The 25,695-nt window shown below is 43.0% G+C and overlaps 1 protein-coding gene across 1 annotated transcript in view; it reads left to right on the top strand.

The window, feature by feature from the left end:
- The window catches only part of RTN4RL1 (reticulon 4 receptor like 1), a 271,170-nt gene extending 255,920 nt beyond the window's left edge, over positions 1-15,250 (top strand). The window contains exon 2 of the mRNA XM_073565686.1: positions 12,183-15,250. Coding sequence (XP_073421787.1) covers positions 12,183-13,528 — 1,346 coding nt within the window. The 3' untranslated portion in view covers positions 13,529-15,250. The remainder of the gene's footprint in view (positions 1-12,182) is intronic.
- The last annotated feature ends 10,445 nt before the right edge of the window (positions 15,251-25,695 follow it).

Genomic DNA, 25,695 nt, shown 5'->3' with positions numbered 1-25,695 from the left:
TCTGCAGCAGCGTTCCATCCCTCTCCTTCTTGGCCACATAGCCCTTACATAGTCTGGAGGTTGGTCCTGGGTCATTGTCCTGTTGCAACACAGATTATGGTCTCACTAATGGGAAGAGATGTCATTGCAGAATGTCATGCTGGGTGAGTTGGGTTTGGGTTTGGAATAAATCACCATCAGGGTCAACTGTAAGTCCACCCACACCATCACACCTCCCTCCTCCGTTCTACACAGTGAGTACTATACATATAGAAACCATCTGCTCACCTTTTCTTTATCTCACAAAGGTTGGGACCAAAGATCTAATTTAGACTCTTAAGATCATAGTACAGATTTCCCCTGGTCTAATGTCCAATCATTGTGTTGCTTAGCCCAAACAAGGCTCTTCATGTCTACAATCCTCAGTAGTGGCTTCTAGAGATGAGTGAGTTTGTTCGTATTTTGTGCCCAAATCTGATTTTGACATATTTGAACAATATTCGTACCGAATGTATGTCTTATGATCGGTTTCAAACATATTCGGTAATTTCTACCCCCTTTGACTCTAATGATGTTCGGCTGTGTTCGACAAAAATTGCAAAAACAATATTCGATTCCGATCGTATTCGGAACAGAATCTGAACAAATTTGCTCATCTCTAGTGGCTTCTTAGCAGTATAAAGACTTGCTTCTCGCAATTTCCTCTGGACTCTTGATGTTGAGATGTATCTGCTACTTGATATCTGTGCATTATTTATGAGGGCTGTAATCTGAGGTGCTATCAATTTGCAGTTTCTGAAAATGATAACTCTGATGAACCTATCCTCTGCAGCAGAGTTAATTCTTGGTTTTCCTTTCCTGGGATGGACTTCATGAGAACTGGTTTCAGCATAGTGATTGATAGTTTTCATGACTGCACTTGACTATACTGGGTTCAAGCTATATTTTGGCTTGACTGACCTTCGTGTTTTAGATCGACTGTCATTTCTCTTTATTTAATTGAGTGTGTATTGCCATATTCTATTTTAGAACAGTTGTGGAATCATGCGTCAGTTGTATGCCAACACAGCCTCTGTAAAACACACTGAATTATCACAAACACTTTCTGAAGGCTGATAGGTGACTCCACAAATAAACTCTTTGAGGCATACGTGTTTATTGAAAGCATTCCAGATGACGACCTGATGACGATTTGCATGAATCCGGCAAAAATGGAGACCACCTGAAAATATGTTTATTATGTTAACAAACAGAGGGTTGGGAAGGGGTAGAAAAAAATTAAAAAAATTATACTCGTCAGTCCTAGGTCCACCCATTTCCTGTCCTGTTTCTGCAATTCCCTCCTGGTTCTACATTCACTTTATATCAGGTTTTTCTGTGGTATTCTCTTCAGTTTTCTCTTTGGTCTTTGATCCAAATCTTCTAGGGCTTACTAGGATCCACATGGTCACATAGGGCGTGACCCACATCATTGATATACATTTTTCCTCACATGACCACAAGAGGTCGAGTCAGTACAGGAAAATCCAGACCAAAAAGAAAACAATTTCAAAGACCGATCCAAAATCTGAAGCGAGCGAAGGACAGTGTGAGGACCTGCAGTGCAGGACAGGAGAGTATAATTTTTCTAAAATGTTTTAACTCATTGCCGGCTCACCAGCGATCACATAGCGACTTACTAGCGATCCTGACACCTTGATATCGGTGTCGGGATCGCTGGTAAGTCGCTTAGTGTGACGGGGCCTTTACACTATTGCTTACAGGGGAGATAAGTAGCACAAGATGGTGGCATCTGGCATACCCATGGTATTGTGTCTGAACATGAGATAATTGGCCACTGCAAGATAAATGACAAACTCTTTCTGAGGACAAAATCGGACATGTGCATGGCCCCATAGACAAACATTGGTCCAAATGTGATCCCTGAGCCATAAGACAACTTCGTTAGACAGAAGATAAATTTGCACCAAATTAATTTATAAAAGCGAACATATATTTTAACGGAAATTTTATTTCTTGCTCCATTTAGTCATGTTTTGTGAGGCAGGTGATAGGAGACTGTATTTGGAAATTGAAAAGCTGCAAGAACATTTATTACCTTATATTTCATCTGAAATATTGAAAAAGCCAGAAATAGATTAGTGTTATGTGGTAAAGGGCTGCTTTTACTGATTGCTGTCTGACTCCAGTGTGTCATTTTATTCAACATCCTCTGTGCTCCTATGATTGGAATATCTAATTCTCTGCCAAATTTTAATCAGGTTATGACTGTGTGACATAGAGAATATGTATCTTATGCTAAATTAGAGTAATCATAGAACCTCATGTGGATTTAAAGGCACAACACCCTGCCAGAAGGCTTTCACGTCCCCGCACTTTATAGCGAGTGTCTGTGATCTGTTAATGCTGCAGTACTTGAGATCAGATTCCACTATGTAGAGAGCCAGCAGAGAGGAAAATGAAGCTTTCTTATATGGCTCAATCAAATACTTTTAAGAAGTGATATTCAACCTGTAGCTTGGAAGACACATTCCGCTCTTCAAAGACATGCGGGTGGCATTTTTAATCCACACAATGCTCCGTGTAGCACAGAATAATGCACTCAAATGGCACACTTAAAACTAAAGAACACTGGGATGTAGATTTTTGAGAGTGAGATCACGGCTAAAGTGGTTCTCTTTCAGTTTCGAGGATTAAATGAAATTGCTTTAGAGACTAAATCATATCTGCCAATTTGTCTCATACTCCAGGGCAATGGTGTCATGATCTAGATGTAGGGCAATTAAACAGGACAGGTCTTGTGAGGGTGAACGTGGGTTGTAACTCCTAAAGTATAATTCATTAAATGACCTGAATGTTTATATTAAACATTAAGCCGTTTATTTTTAGACTTAAAGAAGTTGTCCACTGCTTAGACAACTCCTTCTCATACCCCAAGTTTGGTCCAAATGGAATAAAAAAGCCTATACTCTCCTCCTGTGCTGGCCTTGTTCCCGCGCCATCGACACTTGCTTTACCTATGGCTCCCATGTGGTTATTGTGACACGAGACCCCGGCGCCCAGTCAGCTCTGGCGTCACTGTCCACGTCTCCTGTCGAATTGAACATGAAGAAGAGGTGAGAGATCAGCTGCAGCCCTGATTTCCTCTTCATATTCATATTCAAAATCGAATAAAGGTTCGAATCCGGAGACAGTGATGCTGGCACTGATTTGATGCCGGGGTCACATGTCACGACAACCGCACGAGAGCCCCGGCAAACTGTTTTAACGGTGCGAGAACGTGAGATGAGTATAGGTTATTTTATTGGGTCCAAACATTTAGATCAAGAGAGGGTTGTCTAAGTAGTGGACAACCCCTTTAAAGAAAGACTCTACCTCTGATCAACCTCCTTTCTTACTATAAGTATTTACATTTTTGTTGTTATTTTGTACTAGTTGTAGTAATGCCATAGATTATACACACTCTGCCTGTACACACTTTTGGATGCATATACTTATTTTGGAGGTATGCACCCAACAGTAGCCACAGTCAAGATGGACAACAAAGCATCCATTTGCCTTAGGCACCCACTTTCTTATACAGTTAACAATCCCATAGAAGAGGCATGGAAATGACCAAGTAGTGTAAATATAATATAAAACATCTCAAATTTTATTTAAAAAGCAGATACAAATATTTGAAGACAATTAAAATAAATACAATGAAAAACAGGTGGGACAACCAGCTGTAAATAAAGAAATAAAAAAGGACTACAATATTCCATAAATACAGACAGTAGTCATAGATAAAGTCAAGATAATAGTGATAGCCAAGACTTTGGAGTAGGCACAAATTCACAAACATAGCCACAACCAAAAAAAGGGATCAAAGTGTCCAACCCACATTCAGTTTGTACAACATGCTTCATCAGGGGGACGAAAGAATATACTTTAGCCTTCATTTGATGGAGACTTATGGGCATATGATAGTATAGGTATACTTTAGGCTAAATGTACAGATGTAGTGTGCACTTAGCCTAATATCCACTGACGCACTGAGAACAATGATGACTCCAGAGAATTTGTCATTATGATGTGTTTAAGAAATATTCATATTCCCCATTAAGTAACCATTCTGGTGTAACTTTTCTTAGAACTCTGTGTTGTGTACTTCATCTGCTATGCTTCCTTCAAACGTATGAATAAATTGATAATTGGGTGTTACTATTTTCCTCTTAAAGGGGTATCCATTGCAAAATAGCTATTTCGACAGCAAGAGCAAAAGTGTAAAAAAAGAAAGGATTGCCTCTGTGTCAGTTATTACGCAATGACTTGCTAAAAATTCCAACACAGACCATTTTGATATTTTTCTGCAAGTTGCTGGCTAACCTTTCTTATTTTACATCGTGGGAGCCATCATTTATGTAGTAGAGCAAGTGACTGCTTCTGCCAACAATTGACTGCTGCGATCATATACTGACCACTTCTAAACAGAGACCGGAAGAAAGGCCAGAATATTAGTGAAATGCAGTGTTAATAATTAATGTTCATCAATTAACAAAGTGAATGCACAAAAGAGAATCAATCAATATTTGGTTTGACCACCCTTTGCCTTAAAAACAGCATAAAAACATCAGTTTTTCTATGTACACTTTTAAACAAATTTTTGAATGAACTGTGCTTGTTCCAAACATCTTCAAGAACTAACCATAGATCTTCTGTGGATGTCGCTTGTGCAAATAGTTCTGTCTTTTCCTGTAATCTCAGAAAAACGAGCCGGTGTTGTAATCAGGGCCCTGTGGGGGCCAGATTACCTCTTGCAGGACTCCTTGTTCCTCTTTATGTTGAAGATACAGTAGTTCTTAATGACATTGTATGTTTGGGGTCAATGTCCTACTGCACAATAAATTTGGACCCAATCAGACACCTCAATGCTGGTACTGCATGAGGGACATATGCCTGTATTTCTCCTCATTGTGGATACCAAGAAATGGGCAACATTGAGCAGTTCATCAAACTTAGTGCAGCACATGGAAGACATACTATGGTTACTTCCCTTCGAAATAGGAAGAAGTCCAGCCATGCTTTCAGCTCAGGATTGGCAGAAACCAGTGGAACCTATACCAACCTACTGTTCGGAGAAGTCAGGCCAAAAGTGGCCCCCATGGAAGAATTATGACGAAAAATCCAACTTCTTCAACATGGAAACAAGGCCAAACAAATCAACTATGCACGTAAACATATGAACTGGGTTGCAGAAAAATGTCATCAGGTGCTCTGGACCGACGAGTCAAAATCTACAATATTTGTCTATAAAAGAAGACATTTTGTTAATTGAACTGATTAAAGTGGTAAAATATTGAGTGTCTGCAGTCAACAGTGAATCAGTAGAGATTCCTTGCAAGTTTGTGGCAGCAGCTGGATTTGGTAATTTGGTCAAGATTAATTGTGTTCCGGCAGATAAATATCCATCTTTCAATACCATTAGGTAAGAGTATGATTGGTTCCAAATTTATTCTGCAGCAGGACAGTGACCCCGAACACACAGCCAATGTCATTCAGAACTATCTTCAGCGTAAAGAAGATCAAGGAGTCCAAGAAGTGATAACATCACTGACACAGAACCCGGATCTCAATATCAAGTCTGTCTGGGATAATATAATGGGGCAGAAGGATTCGTGCACACAACATCCACAGAATATCAGCGGTTAGTTGAGATGATTGAATGTGCCAAGATTTGATTTCACCGAATCACGTGAATTTTGCAGGTAAATTAAATTTGCATCAAAGTCATTAGATGCAATTTGAATGTTATTATCTAGCTTTTGAGTGTCTCCAATCCTTAGACTGTAATAAACATAGGATGTAAAAAAAAAAATAATGCTTACTGCACCTCCCCCGAAGCCAGCCAAATTGTCCTCCATGCTTCATTTTTTTAAACTTCCCCCATCGTTTGCATCTTCTTCTGCCTGCTTTACTTTATGACAGATTTACCAACACCGAGGAGGTCTCTGACTTTACAGTGTGCTTTGCATAGTAATCACCTTGGTGGTTCAGTGGTTATTACTGCAGCCTTCCAGCGCTGGGGTCCTGGGTTCAAATCCTACCAAGAACAACATCTGCAAGGAGTTTGTATGTTCTCCAAGTGTTTGCCTGGGTTTTCTCCCAAGCTTAAAAGACATACTTATTTGAAATTTAGATTGTGAGCCCCAATGGGGATTGAGATGATGCTGTCTATAAAGAGATGTGGAATGAATGCTATGTATGAGAGTAAACAAAGTAAACACAATGTCACAATCTGTGACTGCACATCATCCATTGATGTCAGAGGCCTCCTTGGTGCTGGAACACTCAGCCTAGATTAAAGCAGGATGAAGAGGAAGGTGAAAAGAAGAGGAAAAGGGGTGATGGGACAGGAGAGTAATGAGGTGAGTATTAAAGAGGTTGTCCTCTACTCTTACATTCATGGACTATTCTTAGGATACATCATTAATGTCTGATCGGATGGGGTCCAACACCTGGCACCCCTGCCGATTAGCTGTTATCGGTGTTGGCGGCTGCCAGCCAGAAGTACTCCCTTGTAGAGCTTTTCCATCTTTTGGTAGAGTCCAAGGCTGGGTACCACACATTTGCCTCCTATTCAAACCCACTATGAGAAAATGGCCAGCTCTGCAAGTGAATACTTCTGATCACCGCCGACACCAATAACGGCTGATTGGCAGGGGTGCCGGGGGTTATACCCCTGCCGATCAGACATTGATGACCTATCCGGCTGGTAGTTGATAAATGTAAAAGTAGTTTAATTTTAATTTTTAACCTTTTGCCGGCCCTCCATGATTCAGCAAAATATTGCCTGCAGCTGGCTAATATATTGCTGAATTCTGGAGAATAGAAATTCTTGTAAAATTCAAGGAGAATTCAATTCCACTCCAATAAAATTGCTCATCTCTAGTGGTTGATTCTTCAAGATGTTTGGAACATAGAAGAATTGATACTTTAATTCTTTTTTGAAGACAAAGAGTGATGAAACTAAATATTGATTTGTTAATTCTCTTTGCAATTTGTTACATCTTAAAAATAGACTACTAACACCTCTATTTTCGAAAACATTTTTGTCTATCTAATAATGAAAAAAGGTACGCAGCACTCCAATAGCTACCAAAAAAGAACTTTATTTAGCCCATGTGGCGTGGCGACGTTTCGGTTCAAGTGCAATGCTTCAGAAAGGTTCATTTGAGCCGAAACGTCTTCACGCCACATGGCCTAAATAAAGACCTTCTGTTTTGGTGACTATTGGAGTGCCGTGTACCTTTTTTTCATTTTTATATTCTCTGACAATCTGGATATTTTGTTTGGGAGGCATTTGCACCCACCTTGCATATGATTAATGTGTTATTCCATTTTCTATTTTTAATTATCTATCTATCTTTAGCTAAATGTCTTTGGACAGCAAGACAAGGCTACCGGAATAAATTCTGCCAGTTTCTGTGGACATTTTTCTAAACCTGTGGAGAATGGATGAAAGATATAAACACTTATGAGAATTCTTGAGCTTGAGAAAACTAAACAGAAATAAATTGACCATCTATCTTGGATTTAAATGACTTGCTTAGGCATACACCGTGGAGATGCCACTTGATTATATATTCTTGAGCTCTTCCCGAGTTTTGCTAATATAGGAACCCTACTGATGTCATCACCTGGACTGGCTAGAAATTCATTATAGAAAAATATTTCCCTATTGGAAACAGAAATGACACTGAAGCAATCCTTGTTTAAATGGTGTCACATTTCTGTTAGTATGGCATGTAATGAAATGCCTATAATATCAATGAGCTTAGCGGAGTAGCAGTCACACTTTATCCTCTGCAGATATTCTGTATTTCATATCTAAAATATGTTTCCTCCTTATAATAAGAAATGGATTGAAGGGAAATTAAAGGCATAAGAGAGCTAAATTTAGTGTACATCCGAATAAAGGAATCATTTTCACGATATATTACTACTTCTGACTGAGGTTTCTCTGCCACAGCAGTGAGAACTTTTAGGACTGAAGATCTTTACGTATTCAAAACTGAGTAATGCAATAAGTAATTTTATCTAAAATTAGAGATATGTTGAGCTGAAACGTAAAGAAAAGTCCTATTTTCGAGGGATGAAATTGGAAGCAAATAAGCTATTGGACTGTCCCTGTTGTATGAATTAAAGTGTGTCTGTCAGCATTAAATGACTGTAAACCAAGCACCCGTGCTCGATGAACCCTTGGCGTGGCCATATAGTTCAGTGCACCTTTCCATCTACTTGTTTTACACCTGTCACTGCCCGTTTATGGTTCCTATAAAGTTTAAGCTATCAACCAAGGAAGAAGGCAGAGCAGAAATTGGATGTACAGTAAAACAAGTAGATGGAAAGGAGCATTGAACTATTTAGCCACGCCAACGGGGCATCGAGCACCGGTGCTTGGTTTAAACAGTCATTTTATTCTGGCAGACTCACTTTAAAGGTTTAATTTGCTAAAGATATAGGTTCTCCAGAGGTATAGATCAATGTTTGCACACAGTCTAATATTTGGAAGTCACTGCGTGTTTCATTGATTTGATTGACTGTAGATCGATAATACGGATCAATGTAATTAGAGACCCTATGTATACATGAATCAAAGCATGCTTTGATGCTGAGCAAGGAATGACTGTGAGAATAGTAGACATATGAGCTGATAGAGCCTCAGATATTTGAGCACCTGGTGATTATTATATTTTTTTCTGAAAAAGGTGGAGTCAGGATGAAGATGATCAAGAGAGAAATGGTTTATGCCAATGGGAGGTGATGGGAATCAGTACAGCATCATAGCTAAGCCTTTGTTCACCTGGGGAAAAATTTCACTTCATTGCCCAAGTCCTGTATTTAAATACCCTGGCCGAGGTCATTTGGATTGTTAGCAGACCCTAGCGAGATTATGGTGCATGGTTATCTCAATTTATAAAGATGTTTCACTACTATGATATTGATGATCCTTTGGGTCATATAGGTGGGGATGTGACACCAGTCAACCCCATCGATCAGCTTTTCTCAGTTCTGGTGGTTGCCCCATGTAAACAGTTGCAGATCTGACCAGCACACCTCATTCAATTGTTTAGTGGTGGCGACCACTGGTTTATCTGAATCGGAGCTGTCCTACAACACTCAGCAGTGCCAAGTAAACAGTCGATGGAGCTGTGCTGGTCTTTACCTCTGCGACTGTGTACATCTGGCCTCAGCTGGAGCTGAGAACAGCTGACCGGTGCAGGTGCTGGGTATTGGACCACCACTGATCTTATATTGATGACCTGTTCTGTGGATAGGTCATACTTATCATCGTCAAATCCCACTTTAACTCCATAGCTACAACTCATAATTATTAAAAATACTTTTCTTTTAGTAAATGATTACTTGAACGGAAAAGATATGATTATTATAGTCTTGGTTCTATCCTTTATGTCTTTTCATCCTTCCTCCTGCTACCTCTATGTACGCCTAATTTTTTTGTCCACTAAGGACATAACTAAGGGGGGGGGGGCCTTGTCAGTATAAAGATATTTGAAGAAGTTGATCAACTCAAAATTGTTGTTCAAGGAGGGTTCAAAGGTGAATTTTCAGTTTCAATTTGACGTTGAAACACTGGTTTTATCGTGATTTACAGTATGTTTTGTGATTATAGAAAAACAGAGAAAAACCGCGCTCATAGTGAACAATAGATCATAATATGAAGGTCTGAGGTGTCTTGTCATGTTAAGGCAACTTAAACATAAAGATTAAAAGGTTTACTGCCTTCATCCATCAAGACGCCCAAGAACATTGTTAAAATGCTGGGAAGTTAAGCTACACATAAGTCATCTCACAGGTTTATCCAAGTATATTGCTATTGTGTATTTGTGCAGAGCTTAGTACGAAGCCGCGCAGCTCCTGCTATGAGGCGCTGTGGGGTGCCATATGTACAGAGGTATTCTACTGTATACTCAATAATACCGCTATACGTATACAGTAGAACATGCCACAAATCCGACAGGAAGAAACCTCCATGTGCCAATTTATTGAGACATAGCGGTACAGTGGAGTGTTCATATAGCTTGATGGTAGCCTCATTACGCTCCTTTAAAAAGAACCATGGAACAACCATGTCGTTGAGTACTTAGGGTAGTATAAAGAAAAATGGCATTTCTGCTAAGTTACAGCTTAACTATATGAGTTCACTGAAGCTAATTATACTGAGAGAAATTAGTATTTCGGTTACCATGAACATTTGAGACATGCATTATGACAGTCCTCACATTGCTTAATCTCTCTTATTAAGTCTTCCGACCTAGGAAAAAAATAAGTAAATGTTACGTTCATGGGCTTCACTGATACATTGTGATAGTTGTGCAGCCCGTGATCACGCGCTGTTCTTGAATCCTCTGTTGTGTATGCACGTCAGATTCACAATTTTTTTTTTCACAGAGGAAAAGATAATGAGTAAGAGGGGAAAGTTTGGCAATAATTGACCTTTTAATAAAAGTCCATGATATTTCAAACACAATCTATTTTTAATGGAGATTTCATTATTTAAGATGTCCTTAACCTCTGCGTTATAAAAGTAGAATATATACAGAGGTGACATTTTTATTACAATCATTATATAAAGTAGTAGATTATTAAAATACATAATACTATAAAATTCAATAGTAGACCAATAAATTGCAAATGGGATTAACAAACGTGTAGTTAAAAGGAATCTGTCACCAAGTTTTTGCCACCTAATCTAAGAGCAGCACAATGTAGAGACATGATTCTAGCGATCTATCACTTGCTAGACTGCTTAGCATAGTGCTGGCAAAATCACTATTTTATCAGCTGGAGGTTATCAGTAGGACTAGTAAACCTACTACCATGTAGATCTCCACATTCATAAGCTCAGTTTAATACCACCCTCACCACTGATTGACAGCTTTCTGCCTATGCACAGTGTACGCAGAAAGCTGTCAATCATTGGTGTGGGGTGGTTATACAGAGCTCAGCATTGAGAGAACAGGTAGATCTGGAGCAGAGATATATTTATCAAAATAAATACAACACGCAGCCCAGTAACTGATACATCGCTGGAATCAGGGCCTTTGCCCCTAAATTATTTTGGTGATGCTTATTTAGATTCCCTTTCAAGAGACTTTTACGCTCTCTCAATGTCTGTTTTTCAATTAAATACCAATTTTGGAGCATTATTTCTTATAGCTCTGCATTGCGCCATTCATCTGTTATTCCTCCTGGAAGTGTGTGAATAAATGATCAATTAGGTGTTATCATTCTCATGACGCTGTCCGACTAGTAGTTTCAGTGTCAGACAGTGTAGGCACACAGCTTAGTGATGAGAAGAATGGTAATATCCAGTTTCAGCAATTAGAGATCAAATTTGTTACAAATTTCCCAAACATTCCAGATACTCGTGCATATGAAATATTTGAAATTCGATTAGCAAGGGATAGAGTTAAAATGACAAAATACATTATAATCACCTATCCTAGGCCCTACCCTGACTCCTAAGCTCCTAACCCCATCTCCATTGCAGCCGCTGCTCCCTGGTCCCCCGTGTTGGTCTTTCATTCCTCCCGTGCTGAGGCCAGTAATTGACCTCATGTGGTCACATAATGTCATTGACGTAAATGCTGCTTATCACCCCCAACTTGACTACATGTGGCCAATCACTGGCCTTAATTCTGTATGAACCAGAAACCCATGCGGAGGACCAGGGAGCTGCAGCTGTGGCATAAGAGAATCAGGTGATAGCCTAGGACAAGTGAGTATAATGTTTATTTTTCACCCCTTTCCTATTCGACCATTTATTAAGCTTTGGGGGTCATCAGACCATAACAAACATCTTGTTGTGCCAGTTTGATTCAGACCGATTTATTTGGAATAAATAGAATCGAGTGAATCTGCCTGAATTGAATTTTAGGAGACTCACTTATCTTAGTAAATTAGTAATACATTTCCAGAAGGGATAGCACAATATGGGGTATGAAAAGTGCAACTGTGTTTTTACTTCATGGGCAGTGCCAAAACTTACTAAAAACAGACATGTCATAAGAGCTAAAAGGCCTTCTTGAACAATATTAACATTTCTTTCTTCTCCATCTTTCTCATTTGCATTATTGATATGTATGTTAATGCATACTTTAAAATGCATTCATTATTTGTTTTGTCTTTTGTTACAGGGAGTCACTTGGATCTATTTTTGGTTCTTTTTGGACTGCAGTTGCCTTTTATATCACTATGCCCCATAAACTGCATATGTTACCCTGCACCAATGACTGTCAGCTGCCAAGCTCACAACTTTGGGGCTGTACCAGAAGGGATTCCAGATATCAGCGAGAGAATATTTCTTCAGAACAATCAGATAACGATGCTCCTAAGGGGGCATTTCAGTCCTTCCTTGGTCACTCTGTGGCTCTACAGCAACAATATTACCTTCATTGATCCAGAGACATTTGAAGGGTTTGACAACCTCGAAGAACTGGATCTTGGGGACAATCGCTATTTGAGGGCTTTGGCAGGTGAGACATTTCAAGGTTTATCCAGACTTCATACCTTGAACCTGTATAAATGTGGCCTCAGCTCTTTGCCTAGTGGGATATTTAGCGGACTTCACAGTTTGCAATTTCTTTATCTTCAGAACAACCACATTGAGTTTCTACAGGATGACATCTTTATAGATTTGGTCAACTTGAGTCATCTTTTTTTGCATGGGAACAAGCTTTGGAGCCTTCATCAAAATACCTTTAGAGGTTTGGTCAACTTGGATCGTCTCCTTCTTCATCAGAATCAACTTCAGTTCATTCATAGAAATGCTTTTCATGATCTTAAGAGGCTGACCACGCTATTTCTATTTAACAACAGCATATCAGAAATGCAAGGGGAATGTTTAGCACATCTTTCTGCTCTGGAGTTTTTGAGGCTTAATGATAACCCCTGGGACTGCGACTGTAAAGCAAGATCTCTATGGGAATGGTTACGAAAGTTTAGAGGGACTAGCTCCAATGTTATTTGTGAGACACCAGATAATGTGCAGGGCAGAGACCTGAAAACTCTAAAAGCAGAAGATTATCTACATTGTTCTGGCTCAGAGTCACTTCACCAAATTAAAACTCATACTTACAGTACCACACATCAGATATCACATAAAGGGCACCACTCACACCATTCCTCAAAGGAAAAAGGAAAAGATTTGCACCAAAATGAGCCAGCTGCCCATCCAGACCCACGTCCAGGAACAAGGAAACATGGTAAGAACTGCACCAGTCACAAAAACCGAAACCGGATCTCCAAACCACTACCTGGGAAGAGCACACATGACTTGCAGGATTATGTGCCGGATTACCAGTTGAAATTCAATTTCGACACTATGCCCACTCCTTCAACAAAGAGGAAGACTAAATGTACACGGAGGACGTCCATGAGAATGCCAAGTGGTGTGCAGCAGGCAGCTGAAAACAACAGGTGTGATGGGGTCAGGGTGTCCCTGCTGCTCTTCCTCCTGGTGTTAGCTGTCATTGTACGCTGACCAACGTTGGAAGGTACTTTAGCCACTGCCACCACTTTCTAAAGGACCAGCATTTCTTTCTGTTATTCTTCTTTATTTGTGTATGGAGGATTTGACAAGGAGGATGAAGGAAAGTGGCTTCTTATGATCAATTGGCTTGTGTTGGTGGATTATAAATGTTAACTGGATGCAAATCAGTTGGGGGAAGAGCATTATCACAAGCCTACCACATGCTGCCCCAACTTTGCATGTACAAAGGGCAACGTCGTTTAAAGACATTGCAGAAAATTCATTACTCATTCTTGTTACCAACTAGACATGCAAAATGGGGCATTCTAACTAATCCTTCCTGGTTTTTATATATTATTTGATCTTTAAAGTGGGAACATAATTGTTTGTAAATCCCACAACCATTACAAGCCAGGCCTCCTACACATGCAAAGACGCTGTGTGAGTAATGTCTCCAACTGGTTTCGTTTTGCCTATACACTTGTTATTGGTCTTTGGGCCAATGCTGCTCAGAAGACAATCTACAAATCCTGAAAAAGAAAAACTCAGGCATATTATCTTATTCTAGCAGGGCTTAGCTGCCATGCTACCAAAGGAAGGTTGCAAGCATACAATAGGACTTGTAAAAAAAAAATAAAAATAGTAAAGAGATTCCTGCAGGCAGCCTGTTTATTTTGTATCTGTAGCCACATAGTTATTTAATGACACAGCCCTTTACCTACCCTCTTCTGTCCAAGTATCCATAAGTGTGTCTATTATTGTTTCTATGGCTATATCTGAAAAAAAAGAAGCTTCCTAAGAGGAAAAAAGTGCTATTTGTTTTAAAGCGAATATTCATCATTGGCTTTGAGCTTTGGCGTTAGTTTTTTTAGGGAGGGAGGTATACCTAAATATTCACAGCTATGCTGTCAGCAGTGGTGAATATAGAAGGATGGCAAAGAGCCATCTTGGGAGAGCTTCGGAAGAATCCAATGGCGTAAATGTTTAACACTACACAATACCATAGGCAAGGGTACAAGAAGAAAAGTGGTAAAATGTATAAAAGGTACATACAGCACGGGTTCATTATAAATATTCAGCCATAGAAGTCAGTGTCTTATTTGGGAGTAGTTTTGTGAAAATGTAGTTGGAAATAAACGGGTGCTCCCATCAGTGTTAGTTGATGTGAGCCTTATAGCTGGTCTAGAGGTATTCACAGCCTAGGCATAAAAGTTCCATTTAATGTCCGTCAGGACTCATCAGATATGGGCCACATTCACAGCATAGGCATAAACGTCTCCTATGATATCTGTGAAGACAACAATCTTATGAAGAATCTCCATCAGTAATGGGCCACTGGCACAGGTACTAACAATGAGATTGTTCAGAAAGGATCTATGGGCAGGGATCAGAGACAGGTAGAAGCAAAAGTCGATTGAAAACAGGGTTGTAATTTATCAGAAGTTTTTTTGTTATATTGAATTTATGGGGAAGTCAACATGTGCCTATCACGACTTGCAGAGTGTGCTGTGTTGTAACTCTATATCCTCAACGGCTGCCATAGGATCTTCACGGAAAGTCAAATACAGATGTCTTGGGATTAGCTCTACAGTATGTGCAGAACTCTGGGGACTATCAAGAAATTACACTCAAGTTTTACCAAGAGCAAAAAAATATATATATAAAATGAATAAAATAAAAGAAATATATATATATATACATTATTATTAAATAAATATATACTTAAACCACAAAGTCTTATTCTTAAAAAAATGAGGATTTTTTTGCCCTGGAAAGCTGGAGTTCACATCATGATAGATAACCCCACTGCCGGTAAGAAGTAGCAGTGTTAACCAGATATAGATAACAGATCTAGTGAGTATTGCACACACAATAAACCTGTTATTTCCTTGTAAGAAAACTTGTGTGACCAGAAGAGAAAGAAGAAATAAACTATAATAAAAAATAGCCTTGGGTATAAAAAAAAAATCTGCTTGCTTTTTTTTTTACACTGTTTGATGTGTTGAGAATACCGTGGATTCAGGCTATTTCTATTCATTCCCTTGGCTCATTGTTTTTGAATACAAAGCATATTTGTATGTGTTGGTTATACTGTCTTATTACCATATTTTAATGTGCTGACCACTGTTTATTACACTAGTAATGGCCCCTAACATTGTATTCATGATGTGATATACTACATCCATGAAGCGTCAGTGTGTCTATTATCTAATCAAGGAAGCAAGCAAGTGACAGCCAAATTGAATTTTTCGTTTCCTCTTAGCAATGTATTTAGATGGGAGAGTTCAGGGTTTAGCACAATGTACAGCACATTCTATTGCATTCACTCCAATAGATGTCTATCGCCTGATAACTTCTTTTACCTTTATAAATTGTACAACAAGGAATCTGATTTTTTTTTCTTTTTTTTCTTAAATTACTTTCCACATAGAGTATTAGATTTTGCTTTTGTTAAAGCTGACAACGCAAGATAATTATCCAGTCAGTCTGTTAGATGCTCAGGTAATGTAGTAGTGCGTCCCACCCTAATTAGACTAATAACAAAGAGCTGTCACATGTAATACTGTAAATTAGTTTCAGGTACATAAAAAAAAATCTGGGTAGCTATCAGGGTGGAATGCATAGCCGGGGCCAAGGGCTAAAGTGGCTGCAGAGATAGCGGTTGTGCCCAGGCCTTGGTGCCTGAGGAGGCCCAGAGGTCCCTCTATCACGTAGAGGAGAGCATCACCATCATAAATGATACAGGATCAGTGGAGACCCTATTATAGATTTTCAATTAAGACAAGATCTTCAAGTTACACCTCTGACAAGGCCTGTCAATTTTTATCTGGACAACTCCTCGGTTTTTGGACGGTATTTGGAGTCATGTACAAAAGATTAACTAACTGTGGCCTATTGGAACTCATTCACTCACAGTCATGATACAATGCAATTGATTCATAAGGCTTGGTCCATGACTAACAAAATGTTGGAATGAAAGAGTGAATGAATTGGAAAAAAGATTGTTGGTGGGGGATGGGAAGGTCAAAAGAAAACAGACCAATGAAAATCATGGTGGAGAGCACAAGAATCACATGTTTTAGATATCCTAAATTCACTGGATGATGTAGAAGATAAGGGCGGAATGGGACTATATTCCAAATGATAATGTCAGGCCTAGTGTATACTTAAAGGGAACCAGTCACCCCCCCAGGGCATTTTTAAGTAAAAGAGCCACCTTCAGCAGCACTAGCGCTGCATTCTGTGAAGGTGGCTCTTCCGTTTCTGACCCCCAGTAACGCTGAAATATTAACTTTTATAAATAGGTCCTAATACCTGTAATGCATTCCATAGGTATGGTGTGTCCCCCTGTATCAGCCATCTTCCCGCCATCACTCATGTCTTTGCAGCGTCTGGGCCCCTCCTCCCATAGACGTCCATCATGCCCCTGCTCTGCTGTCTGTGCCCCACCTCCCATAACAGTCCATCATGCCCCTGTGCTGCCCTCTGTGCCCCGCCTCCTTCTGTCTCCTATGCCGGTTCCTGCTTTGTGAAAACAGTTCTCGGGCATGCGCAGTGCGCGCTACCCGTGAACTGACACCAGGCGATAACGCCTGTGTGTTGTTGAGGCCCCAGCCCCGCAGTATGAATACATCATAACACACACACTGTGGGGCAGGATCTGGGGCCTCCACAACATGCAGGCGTGATCACCTGATGTCAGCTCATCAGCCCCGGCATAGGAGACAGAAGGAGGCGGGGCACAAACAGCAGCACAAGGGCATGATGGATGGCTATGGGAGGCGGGGAACAGATGGCAGCACAGGGGCATGATGGACGGCTATGGGAGGCGGGGAACAGATGGCAGAGCATGGGCATGATGGATGTCTATGGGAGGCGGGGCCCAGATGCTGCAGAGACATGATTGACAGCGGGGAGGCGGCTGCTTCAGGGGGAGACTCCATACCTATGGGACACATTACAGGTATGAGGACCTATTTATAAAAGTTAATATTTTCAGCATTACTGGGGGTCAGAAACTAAGAGCCACCTTCACAGAATGAAGCCTTAGTGCTACTGAAGGTGGCTCTTTTAGTTAAAAACACCCAGGGGGGTGACAGGTTCTCTTTAAAAAGAACCTGTCACTAGGAAAATGCAACCCATTCTTAACACACCATGTTATAGAGCAGATGTAGATGAGTAGATTGTGAGAAAAGATTCAGTATATCCTGTGTTATCATCATTTAAGCTTCTGCTCTTTATGTGACTTTCATTCCGGTGGGCGGTCCAAACAGAAACTGACAACTTTCTACCAATGCACTCTTATACAAATAAAGCTCCAGGTCAATGATAGGACCGCCTACTGGGCCAAAAATCCCTGAAACAGCAGCGGCTTATATAATTAAACAAAGGTTTTGTGGAATCTTTTATCACTAAACTATATATCAATCTACTCAGCTGCCCCTGCACTATAGCATTGTGCTTGCAGATTGGACGATTATCAACGATTTAGATGAAGGAATTGAGGGTAAACTGATTAAATTTGCTGATGACACAAAGCTAGGAGGGATAGCTAATACTAGAGAAGAGAGAGAGGATTCAAAAAGATATAAATAAACTGGAGAAGTGGGCAGCAATTAACAGAATGGTTTTTAACAGGGAAAAATGCAAAGTACTACATCTGGGCAATAAAAATGAAAAAAGCATATACAGAATGGGAGGAATAGGGCTAAGCAACAGCACATGTGAAAAAGACTTGGGTATACTAATAGATCACAGACTGAATATGAGTCAACAGTGTGACGCAGCAAGCAAAAAAGGCAAATGCAATTCTAGGATGTATTAACAGAAGCATACAGTCTAGATCACGTGAAGTCATTATTTCCCTCTACTCCTCTTTGGTCAGACCTCATCTGGAATATTGTGTCCAGTTTTGGGCACCACATTTTAAAAAAAGACATCAACAAACTGGAGCAAGTTCAGAAAAGAGCGACCAGAATGGTGACTGGTCTGCAAACCCTGTCTTATGAGGAAAGATTGCAGGATTTGGGAATGTTTAGTTTGCAAAAGAGAAGACTGAGAGGGGACTTAATAGCTGTCTACAAATATCTAAAGGGCTGTCACATTGTAGAAGGATCAACTTTATTCTCATTTGCACAAGGAAAGACTAGAAGCAATGGGATGAAACTGAATGGGAGGAGACACAGATTAGATATTAGAAAAAACTTTTTGACAGTTAGAGTGATCAATGAGTGGAACAAGCTGCCACGAGAAGTGGTGAGTTCTCCTTCAATGGAAGTCTTCAAACAGAGGCTGGACAGACATCTGACTGGGATGATTTAGCGAATCCTGCTTTGAGCAGGGGGTTGGACCAGATGGCCCAGGAGGTCCCTTCCAACTCTACAATTCTATGATTCTATGGACTGCCTTTTCCTGGTGATAGACTACCTTTTCCTGGTGATAGACTCCCTTTAAGGATCCATGGACGGTTTATATCACTTATAGCATTGTCATAGATCTTTAAACATACAGTATATTGTAAACAGCTCATTATAAAAAAATTCAGGGATTTTGAGTGCACATCAAATAAATTCCAATATTGAAGGAAGCCTTCTAACATACCTACATAATCCTATTAACAAAGCATTCAAAAGACACCTTACCACTGAACATCACTAGAGTACAGTAAACAACAGGGTGACTAACATCCCACAGATTGAGAATAATAAATTACAGTAAAAGTTCTAGAAAAGACCACCTCATTATCCAAACCAGATTTTCTGTGACAGATTTACATTTCCACCATATTTTGCACACATTAACTTCTTTAAGAGGACCACATGATCTTTTAAAACAAGTTTTTAGATTGTAAATGTTAACCGATAAGTAGATTCTTCCCATAAATATGTCTTTTGTAGTATTATCACAGCAGTGAGTGTAAGGAAGAAGGAAGATTTATTGCAAAAATGTCTTTCTAAACTGGTTCTCATTCCAGTGCCTCATATTTTTGGACAAGATAACCTATTGGTTTGTTCCTTCTTTCTAAAAGATGTGTAAGTGGGCAATACTAACCAGGGAACTCAATTTTCCATAGCCCCTAATGCAACAGGATCGCCTTAACACGTCTGTTTTCTGTGTCCGTATGTGGTCTCTTTCTTAACGCCCCAAATACGTGTAGGTACCAGCAGGTTCTCAGGATGCAGTGACGAGACACGAGACTGAGTGTTGTTTTGAAAAGCAACGTTTATGAACTGGAGCCGCTAGGGCTATGCTGAGCAACCAAAAAGATATAACACCAATTGTCCGCGCAGGGACTCAACAACAATAAAACACTTATCTTATCGAGAATGCGACTAACCCTGCAAGGCCAGCTATTATGGGCCACGTAACGGCCAATTATGGGTCCTTATTTCCTAAAGTCAACTTATCCTTCCAGGCGTCCTTCGGTGTCGCCAGTGTGTCCGCTTCGAGGTCGCTGATGCGGCTGTTTTGGCGTCGCAACCGCTGGGCACAGCTGCTGAAGACCGGTCGTGACCTTTGGGCATCTCTGCACCTGGGAGAAGCTGGGGCACAACAGGCCCTGAAGGATCTTTGCCGTTGAGGCACAACAGGCCCTGGAGTATTCCTGAAGCTGGGGGCTCAACAGGCCCTGAAGGATCTTTGCCGCTGGGGCGCAACAGGCCCTGGGGTAATCCTCTGTGGAGATGACCCCCTGCAAACACAGCGGGGTTCGGCCTTCCCAAAAGTATTATCAAACTCCCGTCTCAAAGCGGGGTTGTGTCGCAGTCTTTTAGAGTGACGGTTGGCAGGCTCGTGAGCAGATTGGACCTATTCTCAGGGTTCCCCCTTTAGGCGGGGAGTAGGCCTCAAGAGCCGACTGTCGCAAGATGGCGTCCACTGTGGCCGGTGATGAAGAGGCCGCAGCCGTGGGCTGAGGCGGGGAGGCAATGTCCAGGCCACCACAGCGGGCTGGTGTGAAGTGACAGCAGCGGCTAGGGGTAGCGGACCAGCCGCAACAGAGAGAGGGACTGGCTGTGGCCATCCGTGGGAGGAGAGCGGCCCCGGATTGGAATAAAGAGCAAGTCTCTAGTCGGGGAATGTGTCGCTTACCCTTCACAGACCCCTAAGGCCTCCCTGCTGATTAACGTCTGAAAAGCTGTCTCTCTCTTCCACGGTCTCTTGTGTGATGTCTGCCCTTCTCCCAACTGAACTCTCTGCGCGCTCCCTGCTCCTTTTATCCTCGCCCCGCCCCCTGCTGCCCTGTCACCTTCATTCGTCCACTCTCCTTCGTTGCCCCCCCGGCATCGTTCCTTCAGGAACCCAGATGGCGGTCCCCTTGGTTCTGGCCCAGACACTCTACGGGAGTCCTCCCTACACTCCCCCATCCTGTAAGCTCACCAGTCCTCGGGCGAAGGTCTCAGTCTATTGGGATTAGTCTGTAGGGGTATCAGTTTTTGCTGCCATATGAACTGGTCTTGTTCGTATCATTCCAGGGTGTTGCCGGCTGTTGACCGCTCGGAGCGTCTTAGTTCGACTGGGGTGAGGTCTTCTGGGGTGGTGGACGGTGGTGGGTTAATTGGTCCGGGCGGGCTAATTGTGTCAGTTGGCTCATTATTGAGTAGAGGGCCTTGGGATATTGGGGGAAAATCTTCATCGTCGTCCGGGTCCCAAAACACGGGCGGCAGATCAGAGGTCGAAGGGGCAGGTTCCGGTTGCTTTCGGTCGGTGGAAATACACGGGCGTAACATATTACGATGCACAATGCGGGTAAGCAGCTTTTCATCTTCCTCAGGACGTATTTCGTACACTGGTCCTTCGGGGTTGATACGGCGTAGGACCCGATGGGGACTGTCTTCCCAGCGTGGCTCCAGATTGCTCTGGGGGCGTTGATCTAGTACAAGTACACGGTCCCTGCTTTGGAGGTGGAGAGGTAGAGTTGTATTTTTTTCTGGGTGTTCCAAGTCTCGGAGTTTGGTATGTACAATCCAATATAGAGTTTGCAGCCGGTGATGATGATTTCGGACCCAGAACGACACTCCGGTCCAGGGCTGAGGCTCTTCGGGGTCCAACTCCACCTCTGTGATCCCTTTACCCTCTCGTCTGAACAATAGGGAGTAGGGGGTATAACCAGTAACTCGGTGCACCCAGTTGTTATAGACCCATACTAATTCAGGAACATATTCAGGCCAACGGGCCTTCTTGTCACTCTCCAGAGTACGCAACATCTGAATTAATGTCCGATTAAATCGTTCAAAGGCCCCGTTTCCTTGTGGGTGATATGGTGTGGTCCGGGATTTGTCAATCCCATAGAGATGGTGTAATTCCTCCATAACTTTTCCCAAAAAACATGCTCCCTGATCAGAATATATTCGTTGGGGGCAGCAGTATACTTGTACGAAGTTTCTGCAAATTGCGGAGGCGGCCGACTCCACCATGACGAGGCAGTGTTCGTGTCCCTGGAATGCGGGACCAATGGTCAGGTCATCTATTGTCAGGAGCTCGAGGGGTGCTGAGGTCACAATTGTCTGTATTGAGGCTCTCTGAGCGGGCGGTTTGGCTAATTCGCATAAGTGTCAGGCCCGGCAAATTTCGTCCATGACATCTGGCAAGCCTGGGTGGTAAGCCTTCTGTTGCAACCATTGCAAGGTCTTTTTAGCTCCGAAGTGAGCTTCTTTTTCGTGAACCTCACGAGCCAGTTCATGGAGTTGGGCTCCGGGCGTAACCACCTGCCAAACCGTCATTAAAGTTGTCTGCGATGTTATTTTACGGTACAATAGTCCCTTTCGGATAACCAGTCTCTCCCATTGTCGCAACATCAGTGACATGTCTTGAGTCAAAGTTTGTCGTTGGGAATCAGTGGGTAATTGGCCAGTGGTGACCCACGTCTGGAGAAGTCCAACTTCTTTGTCTTCTTATTGTTGTTGTATCCACTTATCCCGAGATTGTTCCAGTATGCCCCTTGGGGTATCTGGGGAAGATACTTTTTGATTGGCAGCTGTGAGCACTGCAGCAGTTAGGGTGAATGGTATCTCCTCCCCTTCTAATTCTTCGTCTCGATTCTTTCCTGGAGTTGTATGTCGAATCCTGGAGAGGGCGTCAGCATGGACATTCTCGGCCCCTCTTTTGTAGATGATTGTATAGTTGAACTTCACCATCCGGGCCACCCATCGTTGTTCCAGAGCCCCCAATTTGGCGCTTTCCAAATGAGCCAGCGGGTAGTTGTCGGTCCGCACCACTACCTCGGAGCCCGCTAGGTACTCTGCAAACCTCTCCGTCATAGCCCACACCACCGCGAGGAGCTCGAGCTTGAAGGAGCTGTAATTGTCAGGGTTGCGCTTGGAGTCATGGAGTGAGCGGCTTCCATATGCGATCACTCTCTCCTGGCCGTCTTGAACTTGTGACCACACAGCCCCCAGCCTGTGAAGGCTCCTGTCAGTGTGTAAGATGAACAGTTGTGAGAAATCCGCATAGGCCAACACCGGGGCATCTGACAGCGCAGCCTTGAGGTCTCGGAAGGCCTCTTCCTGAGGTTGTTGCCACTGGATTTTTCATCCATTTGCCCCAGCAGGAGCCCCCTTCAGCAGGTCATGCAGGGCTCGAGCCCGACGTGCAAAATTCTTTACGAAATGACGGTAATATCCGGCCAACCCCAGAAAAGCCCACACGTCTTTTACCATCTCGGGGGTAGGCCATCCCTGAATAACAGCAACCTTCTCCCGGGATGGCCTCACACCCTCTGCCGAAACGACATGACCCAGATATTCAATCTGGGAGCGAAATAGGTGGCATTTCTGAGGTTTTACCTTCTACTCATACTTTTGCAACCGGCCGAGCACCTGCCCCAACCGCTTTAGGTGGTCCTCGAATGTGGCAGCATAGACGATGATATCGTCCAGGTAGATCAACGTGGCCTCAAAATTGAGATCTCCCAGACACCGCTCCATCAACCGCTGAAAGGTCCCTGGGGCGTTGGCCAGTCCAAACGACATTCGATTGAACTCAAATAGTCCCATAGGTAATATGAATGCCGTCTTGGCCCTATCTTCCTCTGACATGGGCACCTGCCAGTATCCACTGGCCAAGTCCAGAGTCGAAAAATACGTCGCCTTTCCCAAGGCGGACAAGGATTCTTCTATGCGGGGTAGTCGGTATGAATCTTTAATAGTGCAAGGATTCAGCTTCCGATAGTCCACACAGAATCGTAATGTACCATCTTTCTTCTGGACCAACACGATAGGGGCCGCCCAGGGGCTTTGGCTTTCCCGTATCACCCCTTTTCGCAACATCTGGGCCAATAAAGTTTTCACCTCTTGGTAGAGTTGTGGAGGAATCTGTTGATATTGTTCTTGGATGGGGGCCGCTCCTGCCATGGGAATTTCATGGGTGATAGCGGTGGTACACCCAAAATCTTCCTCATGACTGGCAAATACTTCATGGTACTGTCCGAGCAATGTTTTTATCTGTGAAAGCTGAGCTGAAGTTAACTCGGAGAGCTCGGGCCGCATCTGCTCCAGGATATTTCGACCCTTTTCCTGAGCCGAGACTTCGGTGGCCTGTAGAGTTCGAATCATTACTTGCCAAGGATCCTCGAATTGTACTCTCAATTAAACTGCAGGAGCTGGCAGCACTTCCTCTAAAGGCCTTACTAGCTTGGCCAGTTCGGTCCGTGCTTTCAGAACGATGTCTCAGTCTTCGAGGTTGACGCAGCGCACCAGGACGGTCCCTTTTTGCATGGTAGCAAGGGAACGGGCCACCAATATGCCAGGGGGTAAGCGCTCCGAGTGGCACGGCTCCACCTGCATTTCCACACCCTCCAAGGGTATCGAGGCTTGAATTGGCAAGGTCACCACAGTCTGTCCAGGAGGTAGCACAAGCAGCGGAGCCGCATGGATCGATGACCTTGCCCAGAGCCTCGCCTTCCTGACAGTCCTGATGTACCCGCGTTTCCCGCACCAACTGCTGGAATACCTGTCCCTGAGCCATGCGAGAACCCCACTGCTTCAGAATCTTATGCGTAGGATCATTAAGAAGTAAGTTGCCGAACAACCATAGTATGTTCATGCCTAGGGTGACTAGATGCTGCTTATCAGTTTCTCCTTGAGTCAGTACCACCCCTCTGCGACCAAGGGATTTACCGCACAACATCACCTGCACCCACACCACCCCGGCAACCGGGACTGGTAGTTGGTTGACGGCTATTAGTCTGATCATGGGCCCCCACTGAGGTCTTGCTGCCTCCGGGAAATGTTGTCAAAAATAAGTTGCGGACATAGTGGTTACTTGTGACCCCGTGTCCACCAGGCACCGGACGGCCCGGCCCTCCACTTCTGCCCAAACCACCGGACATTTTGTGACCAAATCTTTGGGACTTCCACCACCCCTAGTTGTGGTTTTTGGCTCCGAGCGGCGTCCCCCCAGCCCGGAGCCCTCTAGTTTAATGGCCGCCGGGGTGGGTATTTCCCACGCCGCGGACACTCTCGGGTGAAGTGGCCTGGTTCTCTGCACTCATAACACCGGGCCTGTGCAGACCGCCCGCCCCACGTGGAGCGTGACCCCCAGGGGCCAGGATTAAAACTAGGCCGTCCAGTCCAAGTCTCGGTCCTTCTCTTCACTTCGGCCAACTCTCGTTTCATCTCTTCCACCCATTGAGGCTCCTCGACTGCATTCACGGAAGCCTCCACACCCCGGACCTTCCCCACGGGGACTGCCATCCCCTGCTCTTGCTCTCGAGCCCGAGCTTGACTTCCCACCTCTGAAAAGTCTATACGGGGATTCATTCTGACCTGCTCCCGTAATGCCTGTTTTATTAATGGATCTTGCAGTCCAGTCACCAGTAGGTCGCGTAGGGTAATGTCAATAGGTCCTACCCCCACTCCGTCCTTTCTTTCAATAGCCGTATGCAATTCTTGGAGGACATTCATACACTGAGTGATTGTCTCCCCCTCTTCCTGCATTCGACTGAATAATCGGGTCCTTAATTCTCCCACATTAGTTGGGTCCCCATGGGTCTATTCTACTATCTGTAAAACTTTATCAAAGGTGTTGCGGTGCCCTGGGGGTCTCTGCATCACTGACCTCCATAGCTCCCCATCTAATGCCATGAGAGCTACTTCGGCTTCCAGTTCAGGAGTCATTGGGTGCATCCGAAAGAGTCCCACATCCTTTCTGTCCAGCTCCATAGCATAGTATTGGAGCCAGAA

Source organism: Dendrobates tinctorius, unplaced genomic scaffold (genome assembly GCF_039654945.1).
Source record: "Dendrobates tinctorius isolate UK_male_01 unplaced genomic scaffold, ASM3965494v1 ptg000016l, whole genome shotgun sequence".
Lineage (NCBI taxonomy): Eukaryota > Metazoa > Chordata > Amphibia > Anura > Dendrobatidae > Dendrobates > Dendrobates tinctorius.
This window is presented reverse-complemented; position numbering and strand designations above follow the sequence as displayed.